The sequence below is a fragment of the Nymphaea colorata genome, chromosome 3 (genome assembly GCF_008831285.2).
Source record: "Nymphaea colorata isolate Beijing-Zhang1983 chromosome 3, ASM883128v2, whole genome shotgun sequence".
NCBI lineage: Eukaryota > Viridiplantae > Streptophyta > Magnoliopsida > Nymphaeales > Nymphaeaceae > Nymphaea > Nymphaea colorata.
In genome coordinates this window covers 20,837,588-20,849,613 of record NC_045140.1, presented here as the reverse complement: position 1 = coordinate 20,849,613, position 12,026 = coordinate 20,837,588, and the positions used below count along the sequence as shown (strand labels likewise).

The following is a 12,026-nucleotide window of genomic DNA, read 5'->3' as shown; positions in this document are numbered from 1 at the left end:
AATTTCATTATAAATGAGTCCGTTGACTTGGTAGACGGTCGAGTTAAACTGAATCAACCAAGTCAATGGGTTGACTCCACAGGATTTAGTACATGAAAAAAAAAAAGCAAAATGAAATGAAAAAGAAAGGAAGTGAGAAACGGGACTGGAAAAAACTAGTTTCAACATGAGATAAGTTTACTCAATTTTAAAAAGAAAATAAAGAGTTGGTTGAATTGAGGTTCTAAAAATAAAGTTAAGAGAGAGAGAGCATATTTCGCTTAACAAACTAGTTAGGAAACAAAAAAAATTAGATTCTGGGAAAAGATGAGCCTCTGATGAATGGCGATTTATTGGAAATAAAACAAAAGGGATTTAGCGCCCCAGTGATCAAGCTCAAGCATAGGAAGGAAAATTCTTCGGACATGAATGTCCGGTGGCAAGACCTGATCGTAAGGCCTTTTTGACAGAAATAATCGACTAGTAGCAGTGTTGCCTGAGATGATGCCCTTAACAAGGGCAAAGGCTTACTCAGACGCAGGTTTCATCTCTGCTTTGATGGCTGAAACAAGCTCATTATAAGCCTCTGCCCACGCATCCTTCATTTCTGGCGTCCACATTTCCGGGACGGCTTCCTTTATCGTCTCCAGCAGAGCAAATTTAGCGACCTGAATGAATGCCCAAGATAAATCAGGAAAAGTTCAAATCTACGCAAGAAAAACTGTTCACTTGCATGCAGATCACAGTCATATGCAAGAGAGTGAGTGAGCATGAACTAAGAGAATTAAAGCTTGCATTAATAAATCTGAACATGGGGTTGTATGTATGGAGAGTAAAGGTTCTGAACATTGATCTCTGCATCACTAAATCTGAATTGAACTTGTTGTATGAGTAACTGGCATTTCTGTGATGCCTTGTGAATCTTCAGAGACGCACTTTCAACGCCCCTCAGCCTCTAAGTACAACTATGTCAAGGGCAGGGGGCTGTCTGTGTCAAAACCAAGAAACATCCTCCTTGCAAAACTTTTTTCTGGTCGACTCTAAAAACATTTCAAATGACAGTATCATTAGCTGCAAAGACATCATCGCTCACTCTTCTGTTAACAGAAATTCTTCAATCATTCACTGCCGTCGTCCCAAAAAACCACTGTAACTAAGATAATTACAGAATTTCCCATCAACGCACGAAAGAAAATGCATCTGATCAGAGCTAATATTTACCAATAGGGAGAAAAGTAATACATATATTCGGTCATTATTGTCTTTGAATATTAAAATCATGGTGGACGTCATCGACAACAAAACTCTTGTGACTGTTAGAGCCTTTAGTATTCTTGGAAATCTCTAGAAGCGTTAGCCAGTATCAGTGACATCAGTAAATTCCAACAAAGAAAACACCTCTCTCATGTTGATACTAGTCACAAAGTTATTTTTTTAGAAAGTAACAATGGCATTCTAGAGATAACATTATTAGAGATCTTAGCTTGGAAAGGTTGATTTTCCGAAAAATGGCAACGAAGTATGACAAATTAAAATATTGTGAAACGGTTCTTGGCTAGTTGCTTCCGTTCTCAAGCAGAGTAAACAGAAACTTCATCGTCCCAAGTGACATACAAGAAGGAAACAGGGAAGTGCAACGCCATAAATTGGTTTTTAAGTCGAGCAAGCGATAGAATTAGAGCCTTGACACGGAAAGAAGGACATTCACCGGATGGACTTGAAGCTGAGAGGTGTACGCTTTGAACTAACCGACAGCAAGAGCAGCCAACAATCACCGGAATATCATAGAACAATTGACATTTGAATTATGAAAAGAGCACCAACAACAGTCGTGAATGAAATCATCTCAAAAATGCTAAACAATCGTTTTAGATCATAGTGGTATCCAGAAGGCATCCCTTCCTGCTACTCCGTTCATCATATATAGAAATTACTTCTGAACTTATAAACAGGAAGCCCTTCTCAGCACTAGTATAGTACACGTCCCTAGCCGTCAGCCACAGGCCGTGGCTCTCATTTTTGACATGATGGAAAATTTCTAGCATAATCAGAAGATGGTTTTCCGATGCAAGTCGGAGGGGAGAAATAGGTCTCCCAAACCTTTTATTATAACAAAATGAGCTGTACACAGATATACAAAAAATCAACTAAAACACAAGCACTGTACGACTTGCAGAAGATGATTTTGTGAAAACAGAATCAGAAGATGATTTTGTAGAAACAGAAACAGAAGAAAGCTGGACACACATAGAGTTCACCTAAAATGGTCCTGTCCGACAGCATCACATTTTAGCCCATCATACAGAAGAAAAAACAGAAAGAGGGAAGAGGCAAATCTTACATCAAAGTGTTCATCAACGACGCCATATCGGAAGTGTGTGGTGCCAAGTTCCTTGAGGCTTGACTCCCTCACCGTTACTTTTCCTGCTTTCCGCAGTTGTACTGCGGATTCGCAAGTCTGCAAATTTATCTCGTCATAATGGGAAACATATGCATATGAGAGAGATAGAGAGAGAGAGAGAGAGAGAGAGGGGGGCTTTACCATGGCAAAGACAGATAAGGCGTGGGGTTTGAGCTTCGGGTTCTGTTCAGGTGGCAGGTCGGAGTCTCGAAGGAAGGAGAACATTTTCTTTGCAGATGGCGCGATCTCAAATATCCTGAAATTTCCGATTTTCCCATCAAACAATTTCAAATTACAGGTTCCTGAATTATAAGGGAAAAGGATCAGGCCACCACCTAAACAGTAACGTTAGTTCAGGATGTGACAGGAGATAAGCAGTGACCGAGCTTTATTTAAATTCAAAGCCTCCTAAATTAGTGAACAATTAGGCGATAGGAGGAGAAAGGAATGGGGTTAGAATCAGCCAACCGAATGTGCCTGACATTGCAAGAGATCGAACATAATGGTTGACTGGAGCACGCAGAGTACAGGCCACATGGGTCGACAACTTGGTTTTAACAGATGAGATTAATGAAAGAAAAAGAAAAGCAAATAAGAAGTTGATGAAGCTGAGCCGATTTTGTAGATTAATGAAATAAAAAGAAGAGCAAATAAGGAGTTGAAGAAGGTGAGCCCACTTTGTAAAGAACTTCATTCCCAGCTCGGCCGCATCCTTTTTCATGACGCCCCACGACTGCACCACCAAAGCCTCCTGCTCCTCTGAGAATGCCACCACACCTGCAGGGATAGCCCTCCTCCCTGCCCACCCACATTGTCATGGAATATCCATATGAAGTTCATATATGGCATGGATACTGCTACAGATATTCTATTGATCAACATTTCCAATGAAATTTTGCCGGAGACAGACTCCCGACCTTCTTTCCACAAAAAAATCAGACAGCTTTTTTTTATCAACATTTATTTCAACAAGAAATGAACAAAAAACCAAACAAGTGTCCTTTAGAAAAATGCCGAAAGATCAAGAATTGATTAAATCAGGAGAAGAAAAGATCCAGGTCTACGGCTCCATCGCCTGGGCTTATGGGCTACCAATTGAATTAGGTGTAAAGCAGACAGGGATGGACCGAGTCAGGAGGGTGCAACCTCAGAGTTTGCAAGAGATCGACTCTAAGTTCGGGACCACTTTGCAACTCCTTGGTCTCGACTCCGACTGGCCGTTTCTGCTCCTTCTTCTTATTCACAGTTACACAGTACACTTGAAAAGGAAAAGGATGCACGGGAAAGAATGTCAAGAAAAAAAAAAAACGTTTATTTGATCGCAGGAAGAAAACAGAGCTGCTGCGCATACTTGTTACTGGCGAGCAGGTGATGGTTTGCCTGAAAGTTTCCAATTTTTCGCCGGAGAAAGAAGAGAAAGACGACGAAGGCAACTTCATAGCAGGGACGGATGACGAGGTTGGTATCCTCTGCTGGCAAGTTCGAGACCCTGCGTCCCACCAAAATCAAATTATATCAAACTTATTAACAGGAGGTGGAGAGAGAGAGAGAGGATGAAGATGATATCTACAATGCTTACGAGCAGAGGTGAGAGGAGCAGTGAGGACGGTGCTTCGGCTCAACAGATCCATGGCTAGCTGTACTGCTACCTCTCTCCCCCTTCCTTCCTAAGACCTAAGTGGAGAGTTTCATTATTACGACGTCCCTTGGCGCTCCGAAAGGTCGCTACGATTTGGTGCCGAGTCTGCCGATGACGTTCGCCCATGCTTTGCATGTATTTTGCCGACACCTTGTCTGTTTTCATTTTGTTAGGCATGACAAAAATTTTCAAATTTCAAAAACAGTCTTCAAGATTTAGGGATAATCGTAAAGTCCTTGTACATTTATTATATTGTCAAAAAGAGAACCGTAATTTTTTTTTTTGGGTATATAAGAGCGGTTTAGAACTGCATTTATTATATTGCCAAAAAGAGACCTGTAATTTTTTTTTTTGGTATATAAGAGCGGTTTAGAACTGCATTAACTAACTATAGCACGAGGTCGAGTTACACAAATTAAATCCTCATCAATCAATCGAGGCAAATGTTTAAGTAGATTGGTAAGAATATGCAAATGTTTAAGTAGATTGATAAGAATGGTTACTCCAAACAATTCTTAAAAGATACATGAGACAAGAAAATCCACACACATATTAATTTATTTGTACGTATGACATAAAACACACATTCAGTTTCATCTCAACAATTTTTGACATTACTTCACTATCTGAAATAAAAGATCACGATGTTACAGTTCTATAAAAAAAACCTTAATTTTCACAATTAACTAAGAAGTTTTTCCTCGAGCTATTACTAGTTTAAGCTTGAGTCAACAATGTTAGAATGCTAAATTTCGTTTAATGTAGGACATGTAATTTTTTTCATTTGCATGGGCTTTCTTACCTATAATTAATAATATCAAGACACAATTAATTATATGTAAATAACTTATTTTTCTATTAATATTTGACATAATGATGCTATGATTTTGACAAGGTAAGTTAAGTGGATTAATAAATTAAGACATATTTTTCAAGTTACCTCTCTAAAGAGTAAAATGAAATTTACAAAAGTATTCATATGACCTTTCCATTAAAATGATAAAGGAATTGGGTGTGTGTCTAACAGTAGGAAATTGTTAGGTGCGTTTTTTATTATTACAAAACATTTAAAGTGTGTTTTTATTTTTTTTTCCAAAAAAGCTTACCAATGGACAGACGTGTACCGGCTTTCCTTTTCCTGCAAGTCGTAGATATTTTTACGGGATAAGTCACGGCAACCTTGTTCAACTGTCGTATTAGCCGCATCTGCTGGACCGAAGTTTTTTAAATAGTAAAAAATAATTATGCCACGAGGACACAGAGCAACTGGGCTGCAAGGCGTCAGTTTCATATTGAATTGAAGGGTAGACCAAACACGGCAAGATCCACCCAGACTCTAACGATACTGCTTCCTAAGTAAACATTATAAAAAGGTGCCAATTTATGAGCCAATGCTGCTCAAATATCAAACCAACTTAAGAAAGAGCGAGATAAAATGGCCATGATGCGAGCGTCTTTGACCTGCGGCACTACCATATAATAAATGATCATCTCTGGTTCTCACGATCTTAGATCATTTTTATGATATTGTAACGTTGGAGACGTATCCTGCATAAAAAAATAACCGAAGCTTACCACCAATCTGTCACAGATGACGATGGAGGTTCCAACCCAATTCAACTGGGCGAAGCATAAATTTGCAGAAAACTGGGTCCTTTGGTTTTTAAGGGTTCATGAATTCGCCTTAACAACTAGTTATATCGGACCAGTTTTGCAGCTGAACCTTTAAAGTTATATTAGAATTGGAATTCACAGCGAGGAAAAAAAAACCGGTCCGCGTGTACCCTTGACGGCAGGAGACAGCAGCGGTTAACGGCGCGCACAAAGGTATCCCAACATCTTTTGTCGGCGGTCATTTCTCCGAGCATCTGCAAACTTGGAAGGAGCTGTCATCTGCTGCGCCTTACTCCTGTGAGTAGTGGATATGTGTCTAAGTAGTCATAAGCACACCATGATCCCATGGCATGAACCCATTCACCAGGATGATCCCACTGTCCAGGTTTACCAAGGTTCAAACTGGCGGGTCATACTTCCCCATGCAAAACAACAGCAAGCACATAGAAACAGAGAGGTACGTAGGCAACCACAAGCAAGAACACAGTAATACCAGCATATACATAAGAAGAAAGGAGAAACCAAGAGTTGGCTAGGGTATCTCAACCTGACCCACAAGAGGAGGAGCTCCTAACGAGCAACAACACTTGGATCAATTCGCAAGGTTCATCCAGCATTAACGAAGATTTCTGCAATTCAGGTTCATCTGCCCATACACTCTTGAAACTTCACGCTGATGCTGCACAGGCTGCATCCTCAAGACTCTCAATCGGAGGGTCTCCTACCACAAGATCCCTGACTAGCCTACCCAACCCTGCACTGGACTTCATCTGCATCTTCTTCATAACCAGAAGAAAAGGAACATGATAGCAAGCGAGTCATCCAAAGCCATAACTTACATCTGGTGCTTTCAGAACTGGTTTGAATGGCACTTCAATGCGTTCTTTTACCATGCACCTTGGAATACCATCTTCCATCACCAAAACTTTGCCTGGTGGACACTGGACTGGCGTACTGTTCTCCCCTGCATCGGGCACTCCTGAAAGCAGATTTAGAGTCTTAAACTGCACGTTTCTCCTACGGATCCTTGGTTCAAATCCAGCAAGGCTAAGAACAGATACAATGCCAACGATTGTAATCACTGTTTTAGCTGCCCACCCAACGACAGATTTGAGACCAGATTGAGATTTCTTCTCACCCACAGGAGGCGCCAGCTGGTTCAGCTTCTTGTGTGATCCATTCATTATGGTTTCGATTTCGTGCTTACCCCCAACAAGATGGGCCAATTGCATGTTAGATGGTGGATGCCGTGGTCGGTACCTACCCTCATAAATCACAGATTCAGTTAGACGGCTTGGATATGGAGGGAGAAACAGATCACCTCCATTCTCAATAGTTCCACCAGCAAAGGCAGAGGCCTCTTGTATTACTTCCAGATTCTCCCCCTTGTACTCCTTAAGTTTCTTAAGCAAAATCTTACGACTCTGATCAATTTCAGCAAGTGTGGATTCTCTTTCATATAGCTGCTGATGTTGAAGAGCCTGAGAAAAACAATAGAACAGCAAATGCAGTAAACTTGGAAAGCTCCATCAAACAATATAGAAGAAGCAAAGGATTTTGTTTATGAATTTACACATGCAGTTACAAATCTGTAAAGTATGAGGCGTAATAGCCGCTACAAGCCTACAAGAAACTGTAAGAGATCCTGACAACCACCCAATTTGATGCTTGTTCACACGACTGGTGTTAATCAGACCACTAAACATACAAAAGTATTTAAGAACCGATCCTCTTGAGATTTTGGCTAATGGAGTTGAGATAATACAAGTCGAACAAAAATCCACCCAAGTCAGCAAATCAATTCTTTGAGCAATCCAAAATTCACTATTAGAAAATAGAAACCAATATGCTTGCATAGAATCTCAATGATTAGATATCACATTAAAACTAAAAAAGCCACATCACTGCATAACTGTTCTCTAAAGCCTGACCAAGTCCAACGGGAGCAGATCAGCTGAATCAGCTATGCCGATTCCCTACACAGAACAAACAGGAATAGCTCAAATGCCAACAAGGACAAACATTATTTGCATCAGCTGCTCTATTGAAGTACAATTTCAAATAAGAAACAACTGAATTTCTGTCAAATGGGATACATGACTCCAAAGCTGAACAAGATCAAACCACAGCTTGAATAGTTTGTACCAGTGTTCAACAAAAAGGCTGTAGGAAATATCATCCAAGATGACAGAAACTTTAGCTTAAGTACTTTAATATGCAACTTGATGATAGCATCTGGAAGGACTTCCAAGAGAAAAAAAGGAATTGCTATCAATATAAACTTTACCTACTTGAGGGACCATCAAAAAGCACATGACGATGTTTCTGCCAAGACTGCGGAGAGCTGGAACTGGAGAGAGTTAAAGATAAGACAGACATAGGAAAGTGTGTCCCTAGAGGGTGTTGGCCAACCAGCCATAGCAGGGCTTGAATTTGTTCGTAGAGCTAAACCATGTCATCTCCAGCATACGATGTAAAATCCAACCTTTGAGACCCAGCATCAGAGATTGTCAATGCTGGACACACATTCTCCCATACATGACCTTCATATAGCAGTGCCCGCAATTAACTGACATAGATGGAACTAACTAGAATAATGATCTTCCGTCTCAAACCTCAGAACCTCACGAGACTAGGAGAATAAAGTACTTTATGAGTCACACTTAAGATTATCAACTCATAATGACATTTCCACGACGACCATCAAAACTTATAATAAGCACTTTTATGTTAAAAATGTGAACAGACATCTATGCAAATATTTGGCCTAAAACAACTAAAATGAACTACAAAAATACTTTTGTGACCTATACATAAATGTAAGTCAGACCACTTTCCCTGAACCCTAGCGAACAGAATAATTCTATTTACTTCCAGAGAACATATCCAGAGGTACAATTACCCAGATTAGCAAGTTCAAATAAAATTTACGGACGGCCCCGGGAAAGGGGAAAGACAAAACACATAGCAGGTGTGTCTGCAAGATATTTTTTTCTGTTTACAGTGCAGATAAAAAATGAGACAGGATATCGAAAATTTACCAAGAAACAAGCCTGGTACGCTTAGTGCATGCGCAGTTACAAGGCCAAGCCTGAACGCCTGTTGAACCCAAAACATCGACGTTGTTCCACCGGTGAGGTCAAAGGAGGTGGAATGAGCGTATTAATCCACTGCCTAAGAGGAGTAGGTGATCTATATGTATCCTAGTAACCAAGCAGGCTGAGCTTTGCTACTTGTTTTACTTTTTGCTCTGCGGTGTGCACTTTGAATTCTGCCACATTCGAGCTATATTATTTACGCATTAATTTCACCAAAGCAGAGATGTTCTGAATTTTCGGCTTAAAATAAGACAACCATATTATGGCAGTCTAGGTAGAGAACTACTTTTCCGCATTTTATTTTTCGGCTTCTTTCGCTAGCATTTGCAAATTGGAAACTTAAATGAGCTCTCTCTTAGTTGAACCTCCTCATGTGATTTTGGCTTTCATTACGGAACTGGTTTCTCTTTCATCAAAAGGCACAACGTTCTAACCATACCGGGTATATGGTCTTACTCGCTCTTCTTTCTCAATAAACTGGATTCCACAATCACCTTCAAGGAGGACTTGAGGGTATACCAGACGACGTGAAATGGAAATACAGTGAGGAAAAGCCGAGCATAAATGGAAGCCCTCTTGGGCAAAGAATCCATAGAGAAAGAGATAATGGACCTGCAAGGAAGCGAGTTGCTCTTCGAGGGAATCGAGGGCATCCCTGATGCCAAAGAGGCTCTGGGCTTCTCCCTCGGCTTCGCCCGAGCACAGTCGCTCGAAGGAGCGAGAATCCTTGTCTTCTTCGCCCGCTTCTTCCTCTGCTTCACTTCCCGCTGCTGATTGTTCTCCGTCGTCGTCTTCGAAGTCGGCGGTGGCCTTGTGGATGCAGCCGGTAATCTTGGAGCGCAGCTCCGAGACCCTGCACATGACCATGCCTATCTCGTCCCCCTCCATCCCTTCCTTCCGAAGCCGCCTCCTCCAACCCCTCACGCCCGTGCTATTCAGAAACAGAGAAAAACCCAAAACCCCTCACCCTCTTCCCCTCTCTCTCTCCGAGAGGTCAGAGTTGACAGGTTCGTCGTGCGGTAGTCCTTCGTTTGGCTGCATCCATGGATGCTTTCCGCATTCAGTAGATCCCCAAGACAGATAAAGGCAAAACTATTAACTACCCATCTCTTCAACAAACACCCCAAAGATTTTCCCACGATTTCCGTCTGCTGGTGGTAACGACGACAACGGCGACACAGGGGACTCAGGCTTGAGATAATGGGATAATCACTAATCCGTTATATAGAATCTAAGCCACCGGGTGAGGTGGTTCATCTCCACCGTTTCGAACCGTTTCTTTTAGAAAAGAGCCAACTGCCTTTCTCTCACCCTCAAGGTTTAACAGAGCTTACGTCGAAGGATGATCGCGGCATACGTTTACTCAAAAAAGTTTACCATGAAAATCACTTTTTAGCTAAGGAAAACTCAGTTAACTCTCTTGGAAGCCCCATTGAGATGTGTACGATTGCCGCAGGTTTTGGATTCATAAACTTAAAGCGACCCGCTTTCGTTTATGCGGCAAGAAAATCATACTAAGTTTCAAGTCGAAAGTTATGAATTAAGATTTAGTAGAAGAGATGTTTCGATCTTAAATCCATCAACTTCCAATGTTAAAGATTTTATTCCATGATACATTAAGCCATGCCATATGGCCATAAAACAAAGTGCAGTACGTGCTTGTGGTGACTTCATGTAAGTGAACAGAAAACGAAAAAGTATGTGCACACATAAGCATGCCAGGTGCAAAACTGATCCCTGTACTTGCACATCCAAACACTTGTGGACAGAACACATTAGCCCTCATCGAATCTTAAGATGGAATGGGTCCGATTAAATAACTTTTATGTTTAACATGAACAAACATTTCGATCTCCTTGGCATAGGCACTTGGTATTGTTATGCATGTTCAAAAGACTTAAAGTTCGAGGTAATGATATCATTGCATAAGACATGCCGATGAGGACAACAACAATGAATTATTACATGTAGGAGACAAACCACATACCTACCACAAACCCTTGGTAATGCAGCCTCTGTCCTTGCGACACAACCGTGATCATGTTCTAGTATCTACTACTTGAGCTAACTCTCGCTTATATCTGTCAATTGTCAGAGGTTGTACATATTTGTGTTGATCTTTAGCAGCAAAGCACCAAAGTTGCAGTTTCAATACTTTGTTGCACTCCTCTTGTTATTTCAAGAACTGTATCGGGTCCCATGGAGAAAGAACCAGGCCTAAGCCGTATGAGAGATCGATGGCACAAAATAGGGAACACTCATCCACTTGCGATTTGTCTGCTTTCTGCAGCAGGGAACCTATTTAGTATGTAGGAGTTGTGCAACAGCTTCGAGCCCACATGGCGAGCTGTGCATATGCTGATTGGTGAGGTCCAAACCCTGTAGGCCCTGATCCAGACTGGTGTATGGCACTCATGGAGCACTATTATGCATAAGCATTAAATGTGCTTTGGAGGGGAAGAAAAGGAAAATCGTATTTCATATAAAAGTTAAATGTTTCGTGTGCTGCCCACAAAAGCATCTATTTCTTAAATGATTCCTAACCTAGGCATGAACGTGGAAACTGTGAAAAACCAGTGTTAACCCGAGGATGGTAGTTCTCAAGTCTCAAGTTTAAGATATGCTCTAAATGATTTCTGCAGACATGCTGGCTTAGAAATCAACTCTTCCAAATGAGTTATTGTTCCTTTTCATCTGAAGGATGATAAGAAAAAGGCCTTTCTTGATATATTTGGTTGTCAACTTTCAGCTCTCCCTTTGGTGTATTTGGGCTTACCATTGTTTTGGTGGTAATTTGAAAGTCAGCTTATGTCAAGATCTGTGTACAGAAGCTATTATTCGTCTTGCAGATTGGAAGAGAAGACTTTCGTCTTTTGCCGACATCTGTTATTAAGTTAATCGAGGAGAAGGTTCGTGAATTCTTATGGGGAAGGTTTGCGTAGATGCCACCTCTTGAAATGGGAAGTTGTATGTAAACCGATAGCCAAAGGGAGAATTGGATTGTGGGACATTTGTATTTGTAATAGAGCTCTAATGGCTGAAGTGGCGAGTCAATCCCTGATTTCCGATTTTGGATGGGCTGAGATTGTGAGATTTGAATAGCTACAGACAAATAGCCTTTGGACCCTTAGACATTGTCTAAAGCTCATTTCTCATGGGTGTGGAAGAGCTGCCGAGGGGGTGGGATGAGAGCAGTCACCTTATTCTTTGGCGAGCTGGTTATGGTTTAAAGGTATTATTATGCAGGTGTAACTTTTCATGAATTTCGGCAGGCTTGGGGCGTTCAGCAGTCTGT

At 41.1% G+C, this 12,026-nt stretch overlaps 1 protein-coding gene across 1 annotated transcript; it reads right to left on the bottom strand.

The window, feature by feature from the left end:
• Positions 1-315: 315 nt before the first annotated feature.
• On the bottom strand, positions 316-9,928 carry LOC116250384 (plastid division protein PDV2-like). The gene is made up of 8 exons (XM_031624012.2): positions 9,344-9,928; positions 6,455-7,114; positions 3,960-4,047; positions 3,732-3,869; positions 3,058-3,178; positions 2,522-2,636; positions 2,321-2,437; positions 316-647 (listed from the first exon to the last, which is right to left on the bottom strand). Exons 1-8 carry the CDS (start codon positions 9,617-9,619, stop codon positions 507-509), a joined length of 1,656 nt encoding a protein of 551 aa, XP_031479872.1. The 5' UTR covers positions 9,620-9,928; the 3' UTR covers positions 316-506.
• Between the last annotated feature and the right edge of the window lie 2,098 nt (positions 9,929-12,026).